This window comes from Melanotaenia boesemani, chromosome 2 (assembly GCF_017639745.1).
Source record: "Melanotaenia boesemani isolate fMelBoe1 chromosome 2, fMelBoe1.pri, whole genome shotgun sequence".
NCBI classification, from domain to species: domain Eukaryota; kingdom Metazoa; phylum Chordata; class Actinopteri; order Atheriniformes; family Melanotaeniidae; genus Melanotaenia; species Melanotaenia boesemani.
In genome coordinates this window covers 21,065,889-21,089,113 of record NC_055683.1, presented here as the reverse complement: position 1 = coordinate 21,089,113, position 23,225 = coordinate 21,065,889, and the positions used below count along the sequence as shown (strand labels likewise).

At 39.5% G+C, this 23,225-nt stretch overlaps 3 protein-coding genes and 1 gene segment (V, D, J or C); all 4 read right to left on the bottom strand.

Annotated features, from left to right (window-relative positions):
* Positions 1 to 8,946, bottom strand: part of LOC121656377 (immunoglobulin mu heavy chain-like) — a 101,078-nt gene extending 92,132 nt beyond the window's left edge. The window contains 2 exon segments of the mRNA XM_042011427.1: positions 7,864 to 8,169; positions 8,898 to 8,946. Of these exon segments, the coding sequence (XP_041867361.1) occupies positions 7,864 to 8,169; positions 8,898 to 8,946 (355 nt within the window).
* The window catches only part of LOC121656110 (immunoglobulin gamma-1 heavy chain-like), a 343,586-nt gene that overhangs the window by 265,666 nt on the left and 54,695 nt on the right, over positions 1 to 23,225 (bottom strand). The window lies entirely within an intron of this gene.
* LOC121656141 (immunoglobulin gamma-1 heavy chain-like) overlaps positions 1 to 23,225 on the bottom strand; it is an 83,656-nt gene that overhangs the window by 10,173 nt on the left and 50,258 nt on the right. The window lies entirely within an intron of this gene.
* Positions 18,026 to 18,816, bottom strand: LOC121656322. The segment is given in 2 exon segments: positions 18,026 to 18,693; positions 18,769 to 18,816. Coding segments are annotated over 2 exon segments (348 nt in total).

Here is a 23,225-nt window from a genome sequence, read left to right as displayed (position 1 = left end):
AAAAACAACATACAAAGGACGTGGAAAGTAATTAATCATATTGTTCGGAATAGATCTTATAAGTCAGAATTTCCAAGTTATTTTTTAAACAGCTCTGATGCTACAGTGGACAATATAAAAAGTATTGTAGATGATTTCAATGACTATTTTGTGGGTGTTGGAACTACTTTGGAGAACAAAATTGATGTGCCTGATGATAAAAAAGATTTGTTTGATAATATGATCAAAGGTAATATCAGTTCTATGTTCCTGTACATGAAACTGATATAATTGAAATTGTAAGAAAGCTCCAAAACAAAACATCAACCGATATAAATTCCATTATCAAGGTAGTTATTAAAGAAGTAATTGATTTCATTGTAAAACCTTTGACCTATATATGTAATTTGTTTTTTCAAAGAGGTGTTTTTCCTAATAATATGAAATTAGCAAAAGTAATATCAATATTTAAAAATGGAGATAAGCACTACATTGATAATTATAGACCCGTGTCCCTTCTTTCTGAATTTTCAAAAATATCAGAGAAATTATTTGTGAAACAATTGGATCTCTTTATTGGTAAATATGAATTATTGAGTGAACACCAGTATGGATTTAGGGAAAATAAAACTACTACACATACAGTAATGGAGATGGTAGAAGAAGTAACAAAGGCAGTTGAAAATTATGAGTGTTCTATTGGTGATTTTATTGACCTACAGAAGGCTTTTAATACTATAGATCACATCCAATTATTGAGAAAATTGGAGAAGTATGGAATAAGAGGTATAGCTTACTCTTGGCTGGAAAGTTACTTGGAAAATAGACAGCAATGTGTGCAAATTAATGAGACTGTGTCAGGATTTAGGAAGGTTACCTGTGGGGTACCCCAGGGATCTGTGATTGGTCCAAAACTTTTCTTATTATATATTAATGTTGTCTGCAATGTTACTGAAAGGTTAAAAATGTGTTATGTTCGCTGATGATACAAATCTATTTTGCTCTGGGAAAAATTTAAAGGAACTTTTGTAGGCTATTGAAAGGGAGCTAGAAATACTCAAAACTTGGTTTGATGTTAATAAATTGTCTCTCAATATTTAAAAAACTAAATTCATGGTTTTTGGAAATCAAAAAGGAATTGATGAGCATATTAAATTAAAAATCTGCGATGTTGAAATTGAAAGAGTTTTTGAGATAAAAAATTTAGGTGTTGGGATTGATCATAAATTAACATAGAAACAACATATTGATCACATTAAAGGAAATATTTCAAAGTCAATAGCAATCCTGTATAAATCTAGGGATATATTAAACTATAAGACCTTGTATGTAATATATTGTTCACTTATACATCCTTATATATCTTATTGTGTGGAATTGTGGGGGTCAACATTTAAAACAACTATAAATTCAATAGTCATACTACAAAAATGAGCTATACATATTATTCATGAGGCTGGTTACTATGATCACACTATTCCAATGTTTATAAAATCCCATGTTATGAAATTTAATGATTTGGAATATTATAAAATAATGTAAATTGTGTTTAGAGCTAAAACAGACTCAACAGACTGTTTATTTGCAGATACACCTGCTGTTTGCTGTTGTCTCTGGAGGTGGTGAACCGGCCTCGAACTGACTGAGAGTAGTAGATGTAAGCACTGTCATATCTGATATATGCAACCCACTCCAGTCCTTTTCTAGGAGCCTGTCTGACCCAATGCATCCAGTAGCTGCTGAAATCAAATCCAGAGCCTGTACAGGTCAGTCTGTTATGAATTTCCAGGGATTTTAACCACCGGTTCAGATTCTGTCATGACAAGAAAAAGAAAAAAACACTGCATGCACCATTGTGACAACCCCAAAGAGGCTGTATTTTGTCCATCTCTGGGGACTTTACTTGTTGCTTCCAGCTCTGTCTCTGGTTCTGCCTCCTCCTCCTTCTCTCCGCCTCTGTCCTCCGTTTCTCAGGTGGCCAGTATGCTGCTCCGGTTCTCCCGCGGTACCTGGCGGGGGCGTGGCCCGTTTGGGCTTAAATACCAGGCCTTCTCCACCTGCGGGTCGCTCTCTGCTCGCGCCAGCCTGCTCCCCTGCAGCACTCCTTTTCCTTTGTTTGTGCACTCATTAGTTTATTCACTTTAGTTTTCCCACACAACACCTCCCCACAACCAACACTCCCATACACTACTGATGCTACAGATTATACACATAGGCTACACTGTTACGCTTCGTTTATTTACTTTGGTCACCTTTTCTTAATAAATTATACTTTAATTGGCATCCCTCGTTATTCCGCTTCTTGTTTGTCAAGTCTCTTACGAGCCGGGCTTGACACCATAACAACAAAACCTCAAGAAACTTGAGTTAAAACAAAACTATTAAGACTAAATAATAATGTAGTTACTTGCTTAAAGCTGCTAACTTTAGTGAAACTCTTTACCTGCCCAGCAGACGGTTAGAAGCAGTAACACAGTTCTACTGTCCATCTTGTTAAACTGCTGCATGTGTCCACTGATCTCTGTCTGTTCAGTCAGTTAAATAAAGGTTGAAGTTTTGCATAAACTCCTCCTCACATAGAGGAGACATCTGGACTCCAGATAACTGGTGAACTGGGGATTTATTGCCAGTCACGTTATGTGAAAATATTTATTTTTTCTCCAGTAAAATGCACATTTAAAAATGATTTTCACCTGGGAAATTGGAAATATTTACTAACAAGTGTTTTACCAACATCTTAGTGAAATGTTTTGGGATGCAGGGACTGTTATTTTCTGACCATAAAAAATGTTGGGAAAGTATTTGAAGAAAAAGAAATATATTTATGTAGACTAACATTATATTATATTATATATATTATATTATAATTGGGTCCTCACCTCCTCTGACATCCGCCATTCATGACACTTTCCATATATCAGTTATCACTATTGAGATGACCTGCTGTAACTACCAGTTCACACAATGTGGAGATAAAAACAAACTTTTACACCCCGCCAAAGGTTGCAGGAGGAACTTCATTACCCTGGTTTTATGGCAAATTTTAACTTGCTTTGATTTTATTTTTAGTGTTAACATAATTTTTTGTTAAAAACAAAGAAGGTAAATCCTTTCATGGATATCATTGTGTTGGAATTGTTCGGCACACGATATGCGATATGCAGTTTCATTCTTTTTTTTACAATGTGCACAACACATTTCTGTATAAATATTTACTATATACAGATTTGCTGTACCATTTTCTGTATACCACAATTTTTTATATAAATGAAAATTAAGCTCACACAACACATTCAGTCATGCAAAAGTAGAAATTTGTCCATAACAGAAAACATTTCAATAGCTATGATGAAAAAGTTTAGCACTGCGTGGCGACTTGTTACAGCGGCTACAACTTTCCGACCTTTTTTTAGTGTTTTTATTCTATTTTTATTTCTTATTTTACGTCACATTGGCACTTTATGTGAGGGTGAAGCTATGGAGGCTAACTTCTTTACTTTCGTAGCTTGCGCCTTGCTTTTATCGGAACTTTTTGGTGTAGCTGTGGGATACACACTCAACCATGGCTCCATTGTTTACTCCCGGGATCAGCTGTTAGCCCTGTGACACACACCCTCTGTCGGCGCGGAGAGGCCGGAGATCCCCAAGTAGTTACGGAGGAGGAAACGAGGCTGTAGATCGGGAGTTAAGCGCAGGGAACGGAAAAGGTACAAGCCTTGTTTACCGTCTGTCATCATGGGGAATGTAAGATCTCTCCCCAACAAGATGGAAGAGCTAACGGCGCTGACCCGGCTGCAGAGGGAGTACCGTGAGTGCAGCCTCATGTGTTTAACTGAGACGTGGTTGAGTGAACTTTCTCCGGACTCTCACGTCACCCTGGACGGATTCCAGCTGGTTCGTGCGGACAGGAACGCAGTGGAGAGCGGTAAGAAGAAGGGAGGGGGGATCGCTGTGTTTGTGAACAACAGATGGTGCCACCCTGGACATTTAACTGTCAAGGAGCAACTCTGCACCAGAGACGTGGAACTGTTAGCTGTTAGCATGCGGCCATACTACCTCCCGAGGGAGTTTTCACATGTTATTGCGGTGACAGTGTACATCCCCCCCCTCAGCGGTCGCTGCTGCAGCTACAGATCTGATCCACACCATCGTCTCCAAACTCCTAAACCAGCACCCCCAGTCCCTCCTCCTAATCTCCAGTGACTTCAACCATTCTTCCCTGTCCTCTGCTCTTCCCACCTTCACCCGGTATGTGAAATGCCACACTAGAGGCAATAAAACTTTGGACCTTCTTTATGCAAACATTAAGGATGCATACACCTCATCCCCCCTCCCCCCGCTGGGTCGCTCAGATCACAGTCTTATACACCTCGTCACAGACTACACCCCGGTGGTGAATAAACAACCCCCTGTGAAGAGGCCTGTAAGACAGTGGTCTGAGGAGTGCAGTGCTAGGCTCAGAGACTGCTTCCAGTCAACAGATTGGGATGCACTCTGCAGCCCCCATGGCAGTGACATTGACAGTATGACCCACTGCATCACGGATTACATTAATTTCTGTATGGAAAACACTGTGCCATCCAAGTCGGTGCGTTTTTTTCCCAATAACAAACCCTGGGTAACCTCTGAGATTAAGGCCCTACTAAATGAGAAGAAAAGGGTCTTTAACTCGGGGGACAAGGAGGAGCTGCGCAGAGTTCAGAGGGAGCTCCGATATAAAATCAGGAAGGGGAAGGATTCCTACAGGAGGAAACTGGAGAAGAGGCTGGAGCAGAACAACACCAGGGATGTCTGGAGAGGACTGCAGAACATCGCAGGCCACGGAAAAGGAGTGGGGAGAGACCAAATCAGTGGGGACAAGGACTGGGCAGATGAATTAAATCTGTTCTTCAACAGATTTGATTCTGCCTCACCTCCCTCTCTCACCCCCACTACCACCTCTTCACACCTCCTCTGGTCAGCTGCCCTCCTGCCCCCTCTCCTCGACCTGCCACCCTCAACATCTGACGCCCACCAGCTCACTGCCCCCCTTCCAACTAGTTCACCACCCCCCTCTATCTCTCCTCTAACACTCTCACCACTCATCACCCCCACATCACCACTTCAGTTATCCTCCACCCCCCTCTCCATAACAAACGATCAGGTGAGAAGTCAACTCAAAAAGATCAAGGCAAGGAAGGCCCCAGGACCAGACGGCATCAGCCCCAGACTACTCAAGGACTGTGCTGAACAGCTCTGTGGTGTGGTCAGGCACGTGTTCAATCTGAGCCTGAGCCTAGAGAAAGTCCCGGCCCTGTGGAAGACCTCCTGTGTGGTCCCGGTACCGAAGATACGGTGCCCAAAGGAGCCCAACCACTTCAGGCCTGTTGCCTTGACTTCTCACCTGATGAAGACCATGGAGAGGATCATTCTGAAACAGCTAAGACCCCTGGTGGACACTCAGCTGGACCCCCTGCAGTTTGCCTACCGGCCTGGGATTGGAGTGGACGACGCAGTGATTTACTTGCTGCACAGATCACTGCAACACCTGGAGGTCAGCGGAAGTGCTGTGAGACTCATGTTTTTCGACTTCTCCAGCGCTTTTAATACTATCCAGCCTTCACTGCTAAGAGTGAAGATGGAAAGTATGGGAGTAGACCAACACCTGACTGCATGGATTAAGGACTATCTCACCAACAGACCACAGTATGTGAGGCTGCAGCACTGTGAGTCTGACGTGGTGCTCTGCAGCACAGGTGCCCCTCAGGGTACGGTGCTCTCTACCTTCCTCTTCACTCTCTACACTTCGGACTTCACTTACAATAACACACACTGCCACATCCAGAAGTTCTCCGATGACACAGTCGTTGTTGGCTGTGTTTCTGAGGGGGACGATCTGGAGTACAGGACAGTCATCAGGGACTTTGTCAGCTGGAGTGAGCGTAACCAGCTCCAGCTAAATACCAGCAAGACAAAGGAGATGATTGTGGACTTCCAGAGGAAAGCATCCTCTCTCACACAGGTGAACATCCAGGGATCGGACATAGAGGTGGTGTAGAACTATAAATTCCTGGGTGTTCACCTGAACAACAAACTGGTCTACAAAAACTGGTCTACAAACACCCACGCCCTCTACAAGAAGGGACAGAGTCGCCTCCACCTGCTGAGGAGACTGAGGTCCTTCGGAGTGTGTGGGACTCTCCTCAGGACTTTTTATGACTCTGTGGTGGCCTCAGCCATATTCTATGCTGTGGTCTGCTGGAGAGGGAGCAGCACAGACAGGAACAGGAGCAGGATCAATAAACTGATCAGGAGAGCGAGCTCTGTCCTGGATTGTCCTCTGGACTCCGTAGAGGAAGTGGGGGAGAGAAGGATGTTAGCCAAACTGACATCCATCATGAGCAACACCTCTCACCCCCTACATTACACTGGGGGTCCCTGAGCAGCTCCTTCAGCAGCAGACTGTTACACCCACAGTGTAAGAAAAAGAGGCTCCGCAGGTCCTTCATCCCAACTGCTGTGAGACTCTACAACAATCTGTAGTCATGACTGCTGTCATGTTGTAGTCTGTTTACACTGTTTACACAGTCATTTATAACATCACCTTATACTGTTATTGTTTTTATGTTTATTGTGTTATATTTAATTCTTAAGTTTATCTATTTATTCTTTCTTTTTTTCACTTTCTCTGTTTTGCTGCTGTAATAAGTGAATTTCCCCGTCCGTGGGATCAGTAAAGTTTATCTAATCTAATCTCTTTTTAATATAAACAAACAGCAAACCAGAAGCAGGATTTGTCCAGCACAACCCAGGATGCTCAGCTGGACTCGAACACAACAATCCTTAAATTATTCCTAAACTCTTGTTGCAGTGTGACCCGTAGCATGATCTGCCTGGAGGATGCCATTCCCATCAGGCAATGTACTTGCTGTCATCATTCTGGTTGTACCGAGACAGACCCCCGAGAAAAAAAAACTCAACGGAAATCAAACAGCTTCTTGTTGTACTAAGACAAGAGGAACAAAATCCTGAAGAGTCTTTTTTTCTGTTTAAACAAGGACTAAACAAGGTCATCAGGTAAGTCCACAGAAAGCAGAGGCAGACAGCGGTCCTGGGTAATCAGAGGCCTGTTGCAGAAAGGGAGGTAAGTCTTAACCCAGTCTGTTACCATGGTAATTCACTCTGTGGAATGAACCTTCTTGCTGGCAGGTTCATCATGAAGAAACCCCGAGTTTGTACCTGTCTCCTTCCACCTGAAGCTGACATCACACATGGACACATATGGACGCAGTTCCAGAGATTTGAAAGGAGAAGTTGATTTCATTATCAATATCTCATCAAACGGCAGCGTTTTGCAGATACTCTGATTCTCTGTCTGCACATCCAAAATGAGAAGCCATAAACATGGGATGACATCACAGCAAGATGTGCAGTAGCGTTAAGGGTCTTGTCCAAGGACTCAACTGGAACTACAACTTGATATAGAATATTTAAGTTTTGCAGTTGGGAAAAAAAAAGCAACCAAAGTACCTTTAAAAAGAGCATCAGTCATCATCTAGCTATGTTAACATTTGTTGGGCTGAAGAACAACACCGATGCCCTTCAGGTAGAGTTTTATATCAAGAAAGGCCACAGATATGAGAAGATACAGCTGTTGTTTACTGATGTCTCTGGAGATGATTAACTGCAGCATTTGAAAGTATGAGCATTAATTTCAGATATTAATATCTTTATTTTTTTTTCCTTATGTTTCTATTTGCAGAAAATATATAAATAGATATTTAATATATAAAATTAACAATGCCAAATAAATGGGACACTTGAATAGCTAAATGTTTCCAGTAGTGGTGGGAAAATGTAGAAGTAGTTTTTGTATGAGTCTCCTCATTGGGTCTCTCACTGTGTCTGTTCGTGCACAGTAATACACTGCTGTGTCCTCAGACCTTAAACTGTTCATCTGCAGATACACTTTACTGCTGGAGTCATCTCTGGAGATGGTGAATCGACCCTGGACTGACTGGGAGTAATAGATGGGAGTACTGGAAGTGCTGATATAAGCAATCCACTCTAGTCCTTTTCCAGGAGTCTGTCTGATCCAGGAGAAACGCTGGCTGCTGAATGAGAATCCAGAGGCTGTACAGGTCAGTCTTTGGGTTTCTCCTGGTCTTTTTACCACTGGTTCAGATTCCATTAGAGTCTGGCCATCAACACCTGGTGTTACGACCCCTTTTGGTCTAGGGTTATAAGGGGACGAACACAAGAATCGTTTCTCGGGTTTCAAAGAAGTAATACAGTTTATTTAAATGTAAACAAACAGTTTATATACAAAAAAGGGGTTCCAAACTCCTTATAACCCAAAACAAAACACCTATAAACATAAATTACTTCAGTAAACACAAATCTCAATAAACAACCAAGAAGAAAAGGATAACTGAAAGAGTTCCACAAAACTGGGTCAAAGTCCAGAACGGCGGAATTAGTTGAAACAATACAACTCAAAAGCAGAATACTTTAAATCAGGTCAGATCACCTCAGCTAGGGAGGGAAGGTCTTGCCACACAGTTCAAACACTTTATCACTTATCTCAACAGACTCCAATCACTAACCACCAGGGTTGCCAAATTACCACACACACAAAGGAACTCCAAAGCAGGCAAACTGTGTCCTCTGTCCACAGCTGCCCCAAATGACAGGTGATCATCCGTTTTAAGGCTTCCAGGTTGGCCCGCAGATCCCGGAACTGACGTTGACGCTGGCCAATCAGCCTGGTGGAGGGGAGTCCTGCAGAGATTTCTTTGGGCAGGCAATCTGCCAATAATGCAATCAGTCCACAGGCTAGAGAGCCTGTGGGCCATAACACCTGATAAGACATACAGAATATGTGTATCGTGTGTGTATGTGTATATAAAAACTATTTTAATGTCAGAGAAAATCTTCACCTGTTCAGTAAAGAGCTAAAAGCAGCAGTCCTGTCCTGTAGTCCATCATGTTGACCTGCATCTGTTCTCTTTCATCCTCTCATCAGTGTCTAAGAAGAGATAGAGGGTATTCAGGTTTTGCATTGACTCCTCCTCACAGGAAGGATTTTTGCCAACCGTGATTAAAGTTAGACACATGTTTGCATTAAAGCTTCTCTCTAGTGTCGTCTTGTAAGATGATAATAAATCAATGTAACACATGACATATTTTTTCTCTGTGTTGTTGATGTTTCTTTTCTTTGCAAGTTTGTTTTGTGTTTTGTATTATTTCATTCTGACTAAGATGTGGATTTTAAAACTAAAGCAGGATTATGAAGGACACTCCTGTGTTCTTCGTAGTCCAAGTTCCTGTATTCTGGATTTCTGCAGCAGGTTTGGCAGCATGAGATCATACACGGAGCTAAATTTGCAGACGCTGCTTGCTTCAGGAAATTTTTCACTTTTAGGTTGGCTTCTGTTTGTTCTGGACCTTTAAAAATATAAAATGTTATGTCTGTGAAAGGAAAACACTCATGGTGCTTATATATTTATCAGCTTAAATCCAGTGAAACCTCCTCAGAAGATTCACAAGTCAAACATCAGCATCTGGTCCTCTTTAACTTCTCCTGATTGGGTGAAATTAAATGACATTTTCTAAGTTGGCTATAACAATATAACCAACATAATAATATAAATTTACATTTACTGTCTTAAATAAGGAAGAGGTGAGGAGTTTTGTTCTTTTAATAAAATTTTCAGATAAATGTAAACAACATTAACAGAACATCAAAAGCTGCATTTTCCTTGTTATGGTAAGAAATGGAGGAAGTGGTTTTTGTATGACTCCTCTTACACTTCGTCTTACTGTGTCTCTCTTGGCACAGTAATACACGGCTGTGTCCTCAGTCTTTAGACTGTTCATCTGCAGAAAGACCTTACTGCTGGAGTCATCTCTGGAGATGGTGAATCGGCCCTGGACTGACTGGGAGTAAAAGATGGGAGTACTGGATGTGTGCACCAAGGCGATCCACTCCAGTCCTTTACCAGGAGCCTGTCTGATCCAGTTCCACACTTCTCCTCCGAAGTTAAATCCAGATGTTGTGCAGGTGAGTCTGTGGGACTCTCCAGGTCTTTTAACTGCTGGTTCAGATTCTGTAATGCTCCAACCTTCAGCACCACCTAAAACAAACAGAATTGCAACAAACAGTGTCAGCTCTACGTTAGCCATGTTCACAGCTGGTATGTGTAAAATCCATCAGTTCATCCTTTATATCATTTTCAGTCTCCTCAGTTTGCATAAGCTCCTCCTACATTATAATTCGTTTTAAAAGTCAAATTCAAGGCCAAACATTAGCGAATCAAAGATTAAATAAATTTTTAAAACAACTTATAACCTAAAATATCATTTTAAAATATCAACAAATCTACAAAGAAACAATGAATTGATTACAGTAGAACTTCTGCATCCCAAGTTTCAAGTTTCAGAGGATTCATTTTAATTCATTTCTGAATCACACAATGACCTAACTTTTAAAATTTTCCGTTTACACTATTATCAATAAAACAATGTTTTAAAGTGACTGAGGCTCCATTCACACTGCAGCTCCACTTTGATTTCATCAGATTTGTGATATCAGATATTTTAATGACAGTCTAAATTGTACCTATTTGATTTTTACCACTTCCATGTGGTCCTAAATTGGGTACATATCCAATGTGTGTCGAAGCAACCTCAGTCTATTCGATCATCTCGCATTTCATCCTACTTATGCATCATTGAAATGAGAACGACGGGAGGAAGCAGGACACGGTAAGATCAAATTTAAATAATGGACAGAATAACGTTAGATCATAATTTCTTTCAGCTCTGACTGCAAAACAACTCTCAAACTGATAGACATGCTGCAGAGTGTAACATCGATATTCACCTCTGTATACACAGCATGACGTCATGCTTCCTGTCTGCATACATCACTTCAGGGCCACGTACCATTCACACTTGAGTGTGATGAAGTCAAATTAAAATTCTGATGTGAACAACCACAAAAAAATCACCTGCAGTATGAACAAAGCCTGACATCCCGAAATCCTTGGAACCTCAACATGAAACTAACCATGTAGGAACTGAACGTTATCTCTAAAGTAAAACTATTTATTGTAATTTTAATGCTGGTTCATCCTGCAACCAGCTGATATTCATTCCATGGTTCAGACTGTGTGAGTTAAGCTGCAGCTTGTTTAATGACCACGAAGATAAACTGCATGAGTTTTATGGAACGATCAAGTTTCAGTCAATGAAGAAGCTTTGCATCATGAGCATTTATGACTCTTTAATTATGATCTAACTCTTTTTAAAGTTTTATTTAACTTTCAGAGACTTCTTTTTTTTTTTTTTTTGCAATTTAGCCTGGAATTAAATATTTTCATTTAATTTTGTTAATTCAGGAAAAAAAAAGGCAAAACACAACAGTCATGATAATCTATAACATTAAATGAAAAGGACAAAGTCAACAATCAAATATTTTGCTCAACTTTCATTTTGACAACCATTTAATTTTTTTCATCCTTATAAAATAAAATGTAATGAAACTATTAAAAAACTTCCTTTGTGTTTGTTTGCTTCCATGGTTCAAGCATTGTTGTTAAAAGGACCTGCTTTAACTGTCTTATCACACAGACGGTGGAAAAATCTAGACTTTCCTGGTGGCTGCTGAGTTTTTGTTCAGACATGTTTGTGTTTTGTATCACTGTGCGGCGTCTCACACAGTAATAAACAGCTGTGTCTTCAGGCTGCAGATTCTGTCCTGTTATTGTTACTGTTCCTGCAGACGTGTCTCTGCTGTAGCTGAACTTTTTCTTCAGAGCATCATTTTGGTAGAAGCCTCCACCACCCCACATATGAAAAATCCAATCCATTGGTTTTCTTTCACGCTGTCTGATCCAACCTGTTGCATAGCTGTTATCAGTCACAGAATAACCGGAGACCCGACAGGTGATGGACAAAGACTGTCCAGGCTGCACAACCTTTGAGTCTGGCTGGATGAGATCTATACTGTACACACCTGTAGAAACACAAAGTAACATCATCTCCATCATTCATCAGAATATTCAGTATTTCTGATTTGATCATTAGTGTGAATCTACTGAAATCTCCTCACCGGCTGCCAGCAGCAGCATCAGAGCTACAGAGAACATGATGATGTTGAAGATGAACTGATCTGAACTCTGCTGTCCTCTCACTGACACACAGACACACACTTCCTTTTGTGTAACCTTTATTTGCATATTGCTGGATTTAACTGATCAAAATCAGGCTCATATGCAAATGTTTTCCTCATCATGAGGCAGCATTTTACGGACTGAGTTAGTTTTAAATGATCGAGTGAAAACTGACATCACTAATTTGAAGTGTGTGACTTTGCTCAAATTAGATTTGCTGTAGAAGCAGGTAAACATGCTTTTTCTTAACCCTCACTAACAAGAAGATGCTGGACTGCTTGTTTTGTTCCTGTCTAAATCACTGATGAATGGATGATAAAATGTATAGCTTCAACTATAATTCATCTCATTCATTTTTTATTTATTTTTTTGAGTGATGAGTTTTTGTCTTTGAAGAATTTTGAAAACAGTTGCTTTATCATGTTGGGTGACCAGTCTAAAGCAAAATTTCTGTCTGCTGAAGACTGTTTGCCACAGCACATTTGATTTATCTCCTCTTTAGTTAAGAGAGAGAGACATAAAACTGCAGCTGTAAAGATGTAGGTAAAGGATGTAGCATAGGTTGGGATTTGCATAATAAATGTTATTTTGTGTTTTAGAAAGAAGAGTGCAGGACTGTATTAGTTAAATAAAACAAGAAAAGACTCAAGCAACAAAGAAGTTTCTCCTTTCTAATGAATGTTTGATCTTTTTCTAGCCTGTGCAGTTGAGCAAAAGAGACTTTAAGAATTCATTGTATCTAAAATAATCAAGTTTTTTTTGTCTTCTTGTTACGGCCCCTGGCCTTTCTGGATTGGCCTCCGGCCTGTCCCTCTACACATGGAGATGCAAATGCCGCTGTGCCAGTGCTACCTCGAGATTGGCTGCAGACCAGAAGCTGCAGTTCCTCCCCTCCGCCTCACCGATTGGTCGCTACTGCTCCCGCACTCCCCAGCTGGAAATCATTGTGTGATGCCTCGCCCTTAAATAGGAGAACCTGGCATCATTCATAGCAGCTGTGTCACTAGAACACAGTTCGCCTCGGGTTTGGTTTTCTGAGTGGTTTGTGAAGTGCTTAACAGTTGTGTTGTTTGCTGAACTGTTTTGCTAAAGGCACCCCAGGTAATGTCTTGTGTAATTCAGGTGTCAGGGAACACTTGGTTGTTTGGTGAACTCTTGTTATTCAGATCTGACTGCTCAGCAGACGGATTGTTACATCAGAGTGTTAACTTGGATAATTGTTAAGGAGTTTCCTCAATAGGAGGGATTCCTCTCTTTTGGTTGGTTAGGAACCTTTTGCTTAGATATCCTGGTTTTCATTTCACTCTGTTTACCTTTTATAAAACTTTATTAGTTAAGTTTCCTTTGTTTTTATTTGTAAGCGAGCTATATTTTGTCGCCGGTCAGAGTACAGTTCCTTTTAGAATACACCCTTTCGTTTTACGCAGCAGCCCCTTAACCCCCCAAGCCACCACCAGTGCCACCATTTTTTTTGAGTGCTTGTGGGTGCGGCGCGGGGGAGGGTGTGAGTGTGGGGTTATATGGGGTGCAGATTGGAGTAGGTGGGGGGAGGGGACCGATAGCACCCTGGTTCCCGGGGTGTGCGGCTGGGACATCGGGGTGTGTGCTGGCCTACGCCGGGTGGCTGTCTGGGGGGCCTGGTCCTCCTAGGCATGTTGCGGGCCCTCTACCTTTGAGGGGTGGGGCGGCTGCCTCTGGGCTCCTGGGGCCCTGGGCCCTTCGCTCAGGCTGCCCTGGGTGGCCGGTCCCTGGCAGGGCCGGCAGCTGCTGATCTTGGCCCACTGGGACCTGTGCCCCGGGACCGTGGGGGGCTCTTGCTGGGGCTTTCCTCTGCCGCCCATCGGGTGGGGCTGGAGTCGTCTTCGTCGTGGGGTGGCTTGGGTTGGTGCTCCGGGTCTGCTGCTGAGGGCACGGGCATCTGGCCCTGGTCTGCCTCTGGCCTCCGTGGAGGCGTGGTCGCATTTGCATGATCTCACTCACCACTCTTCATCACTGATCACTCCTTGTTTCTCATGCTCTGCATGCTGACACAGTCACTGAGTTGTCCAGTGGGTTTTAATACTAAGCGATAATTATTTTTTTTTTTTTATTTATTTATTTTTTTTCCTGTGAGTTAGTATCTGGTTGCTGTTATGTCTTTTTGATTTGATTATTATTTAAAAACTCTTAATGACTAGCAGCCCTGTTTTTTCTGTGTGTGTTCTGTTTTTGTAAAAGTTGTAGGAAATTTTCTGGTGTGTTCATGTACAGGTGTAACAGTTTGTTGTCTGGTGATGGTGTGGATTGAAGAGTCGTTGCCTTCTGTCTGTGATCTTTTTGTCTCCTTTCTTCTTTCCCTTTTGCTATTTTCCATCTTTTTCTGTCCCCTCCGGTCAGGTCCAACAAGATTACATAGATTCCGAGATTCAAAGTAAATAAATAAATTAATCAGATTATCAAGAGGCGCCTTACCCATAGGCCTCCCCTTGGCAGAGCAAATTTGTTCAGCACGATACAGCAACCAGATTATCATTTTGCTTGCTATGATGCTGGACAGGACAAGTTAGGGGGAAAAAAAAACAAGAATACACCCTTTGTAATTATTGTATTTTACCTGATAAGGACAATTTATGTTTTGTAACTGGCATCCTTTTTCGTAAATTGTTTATTTTGATATCAATACCGGCTTCATGCGTTACTCCTCCCTTCCAGGGTCCATAACACTAATAAAAGGAGAAAATAGTTTAAATATTCGGTTTGAAGGTTTTTTCCTTTTCTAGTGAAGCCTCAGTCATTTCTAATTTAACTGTTAAATCAGAAACACTGGCTGTCTTATTCTCTTTTAATAATGAAAACTGTAGAGTTACTCCAAATTCTTAAATATGTATTGAAGAATGCTATTTATTCATTAATGTGCATTTGGCTTTGATATAGAAGAAGTGGTAAATATTGTTAAACTCTTTCTGAATTCATTTGCTGTAATCTCTTAGTTTTAAATGTTTGCCTCATTTTCATGAAAACTGTAACATAAATAAATAGTTATTTTGTTCTCAGGTTTTATATTAGTAAAGATGTACTGTGTGATTTTGTACAGCTGTTTGACTGAATCTAGTCACTGTACGGTAGAATCGGTAGAATCGGTAGAATCAGTAGAATCTTCAGACTGTTCATCTGCAGATGAACCTGCTGTCTGTTCTTGTCTCTGCAGATGGTGAACCAGCTTTGAATGGACTTAGAGTACAGTGCTGTGCCACCGGTGCTAATATAAGAAATCCACTCCAGTCTTTTTCCAGCAGCCTGTCTGATCCAGTTCATCTCTTAGCTGCTGAATGTGAACCCAGAGGTTGTGCAGGTCAGTCTGTGGGAAGTTATTTAACAACTAGTGCAGACTGTGTCAGTCTGCCCAACAGCACCTGCCAAACAAACAGAGAAATTTACATTATTAATTGTGTTGCTCACAAAAATTATAAATATGCCTGAATAAAGAATCTTCAGCTGCACAACAACAGCAGGCCTGCTATACAATCCAACACGGTAACGTAAGTGTCCACTGTTCTGTCATCACTGCAGTCAGATATGTAGAAGTGGAAGATATTTGAGTTTCCCATTGACTCCGTCTCAAAGGACAGGTGGTGGAGAAAAGACACCGACTTGGTTTTTAGTTCTCACCACTTGAGTACAAATAAGTGAAAGTTTACAGCAGCATTAATTCTCATGTGCTACTGTTGCTAAAATTGATGAATATCTTAATTGATTGTTTTTATTAAGCAGTAAGGGCCGGTTGTTCAAAAACTTTAATCCGGATAAAAGCTATCCGGATTTCGTAGTCCATTTTTTCAGGACGGTGGCTCACATAATCTTTTGTTCAACTTGTGCTCCCTTTGGGTAAAATATTACAGAACTATAGCATTAATTATAATAGTTATGCACATACACAACTTTATGTGTCTCTGTCACCAGATGACTGCAGTTTAATAGACTTATTATTACAGTGTCTGGAGCAACTAAACTCCTGGATGAGGGAGAATTTTCTACAATTAAATGAAGACAAAACTGAGATTCTGTTTGGTAGCAAAGAGAAGAGGGTCAGCATTGGCAAACACCTGGAGACTCGGGCTCTTAAAATCACCAACCAAGTTCGTAACCTTGGAGTATTGATAGACTCAGACCTGACTTTCAGCAGCCACATCAAAGCTGTCACTAAGAAGCTTTTTACCAGCTCAGAAACATCAACAGAATTAAAAGTTTAGTCTCCCAGAAAGACCAAGAGAAACTCATCCATGCATTCATCTCCAGTAGGCTGGATTACTGTAATGGTCTTTTAACAGGACTTCCTAAAAAGAGCATTAAACTTCTGCAGCTCAAAAAAAAAAAAAAATGCTGCTGCTAGAGTTTTAACCAGGACTAAGAGATCTGAACACATCACACCAGTTTTGAAATCTTTACACTGGCTTCCAGTCAGTCACAGAATAGATTTTAAAACCCTTCTGATTGTTTACAAATCCCAGAATGGTTTAGGCCCAGAATACATCTATTATATGTTCAGAGAATATAAACCTAGCAGAGCTCTTAGATCCAAAGACTCTGGTCAACTAGTCCAGACCCGAGTCCAGACTAAACATGGAGAAGCAGCATTTAACTGTTATGCTGCAAACAAATGGAACAAACTGCCAGTGGAGATTAAACTTTAACCAAATGTAGACATTTTTAAATCCAGGTTAAAAACTTTTCTTTTCTCATGTGCCTATGCATGAAATCTGCACGGAAACTTTTTAACTTATCTTGCTTTTAATCATTTTAATGCAATTTATTATTTTATTGTATGTGTTGATGACTTCTACTATTTCTGAATACCTGTAATGTTTTTGTTTTATGTAAAGCACTTTTAATTGTCCTATACATGAAATGTGCTATACAAATAAATTGCTTTGCCTAATCTGGCTTACTTTTATCCTGGTTATTCAAAGCAAAATAGGACTGGATCACCCTGATCCAAAATCCTGTTTTTCAGGATCACGTAAACCTGGATTTCCAGCATGTAGATCAGTGCTGCTGGCCATGTAAAGAGGTAGAAGAGACGCTTTGCATGGCTTTGCGAGTGGAATCACCAGGAGCATGTAACATAATACGTGCATGTATTGTCCTGCATAACATTGGGACCAGGCAGAATCTCCCTCTCTGTGACAATGTTAATGACGCACCGGGTGGAAGTGCCAGACCAGCCTCTGTCATTCTGTCAGAATGAGGGACGGTGGGAACGTGTAGTGAGGGATGCAATAGTTAGAAATTTGATTTTTTGACAGGTTCTCCTCTGATTATGCAGTGATTAATAACAGGAAAATTGGATATTTTATTTGTGTTTGTTTTTGGATTTGTTTGGGGGTTTATTTCGTGAGGACATGACACCATTTTATGTTACTATGCTGAAAGGCTTACAGGCAGCCTATCTCATTACCTTATTGATCACTGTAACTGTTAAGTCAGGTGTAAAATACAAATATAAGCATATTTATCGAATAAAAAGTTCTATTATTTGATCAGCTGTTAGGTTGTGCTGCAGTTTCTTTCTGAAATCCACCTTGTAATCCTGCCCTCTGTTGGGATCAGGATAATCCTGTTGTTTTGGATCAAAGTTATCTGGATTCTACTCAAATGTTTTGAACAACCCAAACTGAGGGTTTTATCCGGATAACAACCTGGATTGGATAACATGATCCAAGTGGATTTCAGAATTTTTCAAGATTTGATCCTATCCGATAACCAGAATTAATTGATCTTTTTTTTTGTAAACAAAATTTGAAGAGATTAAAATTATATTTTAATAATTTAGATTGATTTACACAATATAAAAATGGCACACCTGACACACTCTTCATAGTCAATTTATTTGTATATTTATATATACAGCTTTAGAAAAATTATTAGGCTAAAATTGAATTTCATGCATAATAAAATAAAGATTGTTTTGAGTTTCTGTCATAAAGCTTAAAAATGTTTTCATCTAGCTAGTTAACTCCAGGGCTGCTCGGTTTTCTGGTACTAACAGGTTGGTTTTACTACAAATAAATTCATGTTTATTATGTTTGCAGTAAAGTTGTTTTCTTACAAATACAGTGAAGTAAACTATAAAACTCACACTGTTTGTAACATGATCCATTGTTAAATTAGGATTTAAGATGAGATGTTTTTAAACACTGAATCGCTTCACTGTCTCTCTCACACACACACACACACGAGTGTTGATCAGTTTTTGTTCTGTGTTTCTGCTTCTTGTGTCACTGTGGCTCTTTTGCACAATAATAAACTGCAGAATCGTCTTGTTTGAGACTCTTCACTGTCAAAAACACACGATTCTGGGAAGAGTCTTTGGTGATGGAAAACTGGCCTTGGAGACTTTGGGCAAATCTTGTGCCAGTCCCACTATCAATGTATCCGATCCATTCTAGTCCTTTTCCTGGTTTCTGTCGGATCCAGTGCAGATAAGCAAGAGAAAGTCCTTGTACTTCACAGGACAGAGTGACTGATTCTCCTGGTCTGTGGACCACTGGCTCAGAGGAGGTGAGGGACTGACCCCGAGCAGCTGAAAGAAACACAGTTTAGATGACAGCAGACATTAGAAAGTTATTTTCTTCCCCTCAGCAGGACACAGACTCACCTGAAATTAGAGCCAAGATGAAAACACTTTGTACAGCTCTCATGGTGACTACTGCGTCTGCAGCTGGAAATGCTGGTGTGAAGGATATACAGATAGTAGGAGGGGGAGGAGACTGGATTTACATTTTTGTTTGTATTAGAGTTTAGAGTTGAATTGCTGAAATATAAAAGTGGTAAAGATTTCGGTTCAGTCTGCAGAAGAATGATGCATCATTCCGCAAAACAGATTGCAGTTCATAATTTCTTCAGATATTTTCTACTTTTAACAGTTTTTCTGCCAAAATTTCTGTGATTATTAAGTAAATTAAACATTGTTTTAATGTCAATGATTAATAATAACTTAGAAATGTATATTTATAGACTAAATGACTCCATTGTGACAGTAAAGAAAGAAACTTTCTGCAAGTATCTGAAGCTGCAAGTAACGGAAACATAATTTTTACTCTAAGTTTTGGCTCAGGTCAGATTTAAAAAAAAATGTTTATGCAACTTTAAATATAAGTGTGTTTGTGTTTTATTTTTTATTTGTTAATTTCATGTTTCTGTCTTATTTCAGCAGCAGGTTGCTTTGATTTAGTTTTAGATTCTGACCATTAACACCTTTTAGTGGAAAAATAAAATATTAATAAATAAGTCATAGTTTACTAGTTTTCTAAAATTAGACTTAAGAATCATTTACTGTAACATTTTCACCTGTCCAGCAGATAGTTAAAACCAGCAGAGCTGTTCTGTACTCCATCATGTAAACTGTGTGTCTCAGCAGATTGATAAAAAGAGGCTAAAGATCTGACTTTTGCATAAACTCCTCCCCACAGGAAGAATTAAACTGGATCAGACTTTATTTGTAACGCTATAGTTCTGTTAACACATGTACCTGAATGAAAACATACAAACAACAATAATGGTTGTGAAGGACCGAGCTGGTAAAGGACAAGGACACAGATGGATTTAAAAAAAAAATGGGTTTATTTACCCACAGTACTCACAAAACCAGTTTTGGGCCTTTTTAAAAGAGGTCAACTGAACAAAACTGAACAAAGGTACAACGATAACTCAAACTTTAAACTAACCGTTTAACAAGTAACTCAAAAGAACTCAATTAACACAAACCAAACTAACCGAACCAACTTAACAAAACAACTAACCTGACCTACAAACATGAAACGAAGGGGTACCTAAATACTGGCTGATCAGACCAGTTCTAAGACACAAGAGGGGTTGACAAATACTAACAAATACATTAAACCATTAGACAAAACCTAAACAGTTAGCTCATTATTACTTAACAAAAGAAATACTGAAATATACTACAAGGAATCAAACTAATCAAAATCCTAACAACAAACCTAAATGTTTAACGATATGAAGACCATTGGTCTCCCCTTCGGAAGGAGCTAACTTGGTCTGGGCCCATGGCACTTCCTGCTCCCTGGCTTCTGCTTGTTGAGCTCCCTGCCGCCCCCAAGCATTCATCATGCTCCCCCCAACACCATTAAAAGAGAAGAACATATGTTAAATACAGAGAACTTAAACAAGATTAAATATAATAATGTTAACTTAAACTAATCATAATGAAATGCTTATGGTGTAGTGGGGGTTACCGCCTTTAAATGTGTGGCCGTAGGTATGGCCATCACAATGGTGAACTTTTCCATGATGAAATAGATAATTACAAAATTCTCATTACTGTTAGACATTTTATTAACTTTTCATTTTTAATTAAACTCAATATCGTTTAGTTTTCATGTGTCATGTATCACTGCTGAGATGACCCGCTGTAACTCTGATTACACAGAAAGTGGGAAAACCAGACTTTTACTGCCCCCTACAGGTCATAAATGGACCTGCAAACACCTTTATCTCCTGAAATCAGAAATAATCTAATTATACACAATCACACTCAGCCAGATGAAACTGGTCATTTGCTATAACAGAGAAAGTACTCAAAACAGACAAAAGATAAAATATAACAGAAATGTGTCCTTTATATAAAATACATTTCCAGATCTGACAGCTCTGGAACAATAAAACAACCTGAGCAGCTCAAACAAAGAGAAAAGAGTTTCTTACTCTGGCGGCTGTTTACTGACACAAGAAATAAGTTCTGGTGTAATAATGAGATGTTTTGGGTGAGTTAATGCTACTAGCAGCTATGCAGTACAGGTGTGATGTCTATTAACTTATCAAAGTTAATTTACAAGTATAACATATTTCTACATAAACACATTTACTGTATTATTTCCTATGTGCAACAATATTTTATAATCTTTACTTTTCACAGCAAACTTTTACCTGCTGATAACAGAAAAGATAATAAGATAAAAAGCCTTCAGTTATACAACACTAGCATTCGTGTATAATACATTATATAATTGTAATTATCAACAAAAAGCAAAGTAAAGCAGAAATGTGTTTGTCCAGCATGTCTCAGAGACGCTCAGCTGGATTGACATCAGGACATGTTGAAGACTTGTTTTACATTTTAAACCCAGTGTTCCTTAAACCATTTTTCAACCATGGTTACTAATTTCATCCCAACCTTCTTATGTTTGTGGAAACATGAATGTTTATTTTTATTCTTTTTGCATCATGTGATCCAGATCTTTTTTTTTTTCTGCTGTCAGATTCAAATCCAGACGATGAATCCACACAGCAGCTTCAACTGAGGCGTCAGGCAGCAGCAGCCGTCTTATTTGTGGGCCGCTGGTTAACTTGCTGTCTTAGGAAGTGCAGTGTGCTGTAATTCTGAAAAAGTGCTGCAAACACACTTGTTACATTTATTTATAGCAGAAACCACAGAGCACGTATGTTCATCCTATTATCATCCAGACATATTAACACAATAATTATAAAGAGTACAGAGCTTAGTAACCTTCCCTCAAGCATGTGTTTCATTAATTTGTAAAGTTTAAGAACAGCCAGTAGCATTGTTTACTACCTCTGGGAGGTGGCGCTCTCGAGTCAACAAACCTCCACAGAAACAAGAATAGTCCATAGCAGAGATGGTAAGAGCAATCGTTCCTGATTTGTGTAAATTTACCAGCATTCACAGATCTTCTCTGAGCTCCACTAACGTTCCCATTTTACTGTGTTGCTCAGTCCAGTGAAAGATGTCACACACTGTTTATGTTGGAACAGAGGTAGATATAGACATGATTTTAAAGGATGAGACAAACTGGAAAAAACATGGATATACAGACATTCCTTGCTCTACATGCAATCTTGAAGAAAAATGATATAAAAGTGAGTGTGGTGGAACAAAACAAAACAGCAATAATGATGATAACACTTTTTATTATAATTAAGATTATAACAAGATAGTAGTGATGATAATAATAAATGCTATAATGCTATATATAAATACTGTCCAGGGTACCAGGCAACCCAAACCCCAACATAACAGTCCAACCTCAAATACCACCGCCATCGCCTTCGTGCCACGCTTAACCTAAGCTCGGATTTGTCTTCATCATTAACTTATAGTCCATCCTAAAGAAGTGAAAAGTATTAAAATAGAAAATTTTATCCTGAGCCCGATGCTGGGAAGTCAATTTATACAACTTAATCAATATGTTTGTGTGCATGTGTGTGTGTGTGGGTGTGTGTGTGTGTGTGTGTGTGGGTGTGTGTGTGTGTGTAGATCACGGGCCAGAGGGTGAAGAAGAACAACAATAAAAATACGAGAGTATAACCTTGTTTCAATTTGGAAGTAAATTCATTTTAGATGATTGAATTGATATTTATAATTATTAAATAAAATTAATAAATAAACATTGTTTTAATGTTAAATTAAACTAAAATGTATCTCAGTTACTGTTTAGATGACGGATGAAAAAGTAGTGAAAAAAGTGAGATGTGGTTGAAAAATAAACATTTATTCAGTATTGATTATCAAAAGTTATTTATTGGTTTCAGTGTGAGACATCAGTGTAAGTTAAATATTCATGGCTGATGAAGCTTCAATGTTGATTCAGTTAGATTTTACTATCCGGCCTGTTTCTGAACCACAGAGACGATACGAGTAATAAAACCCAAAAGCAGGATTATCAGGTAACAAGGCAGGTGGATTTAGGAGTTTAGATTTTTTTTATAAAATGAAAAGAAAGCATTGCAAAGACAGAATATAGAGAATCCAAACTATAAATATAGACAGAATAAAAGGAGGAAGGTATCTTGTCCTTAGTTTAACTGAGTGGGTGGAGGTCTTCCTGGTAAAGTTTCCACAAAGCAGAGAAAAGATAAAGAGCAGAGATGGAGGGAGATGATGAGTGTGTTCAGCAGCAGATATGAATCTGTTCTCAGTGGTTATTAGAAAAGAAACAGCTGCTGAGAGCCAATCAAACTTCCTTTCCTGTAGCTGTGTTGGTTTCTCTGCAGCCTCCACACGGTTAGCTGTGGCTTTCACTTTAATAACACAATGACTGTTACAACCATCAATGTGCTAAAAAATCATTCAGG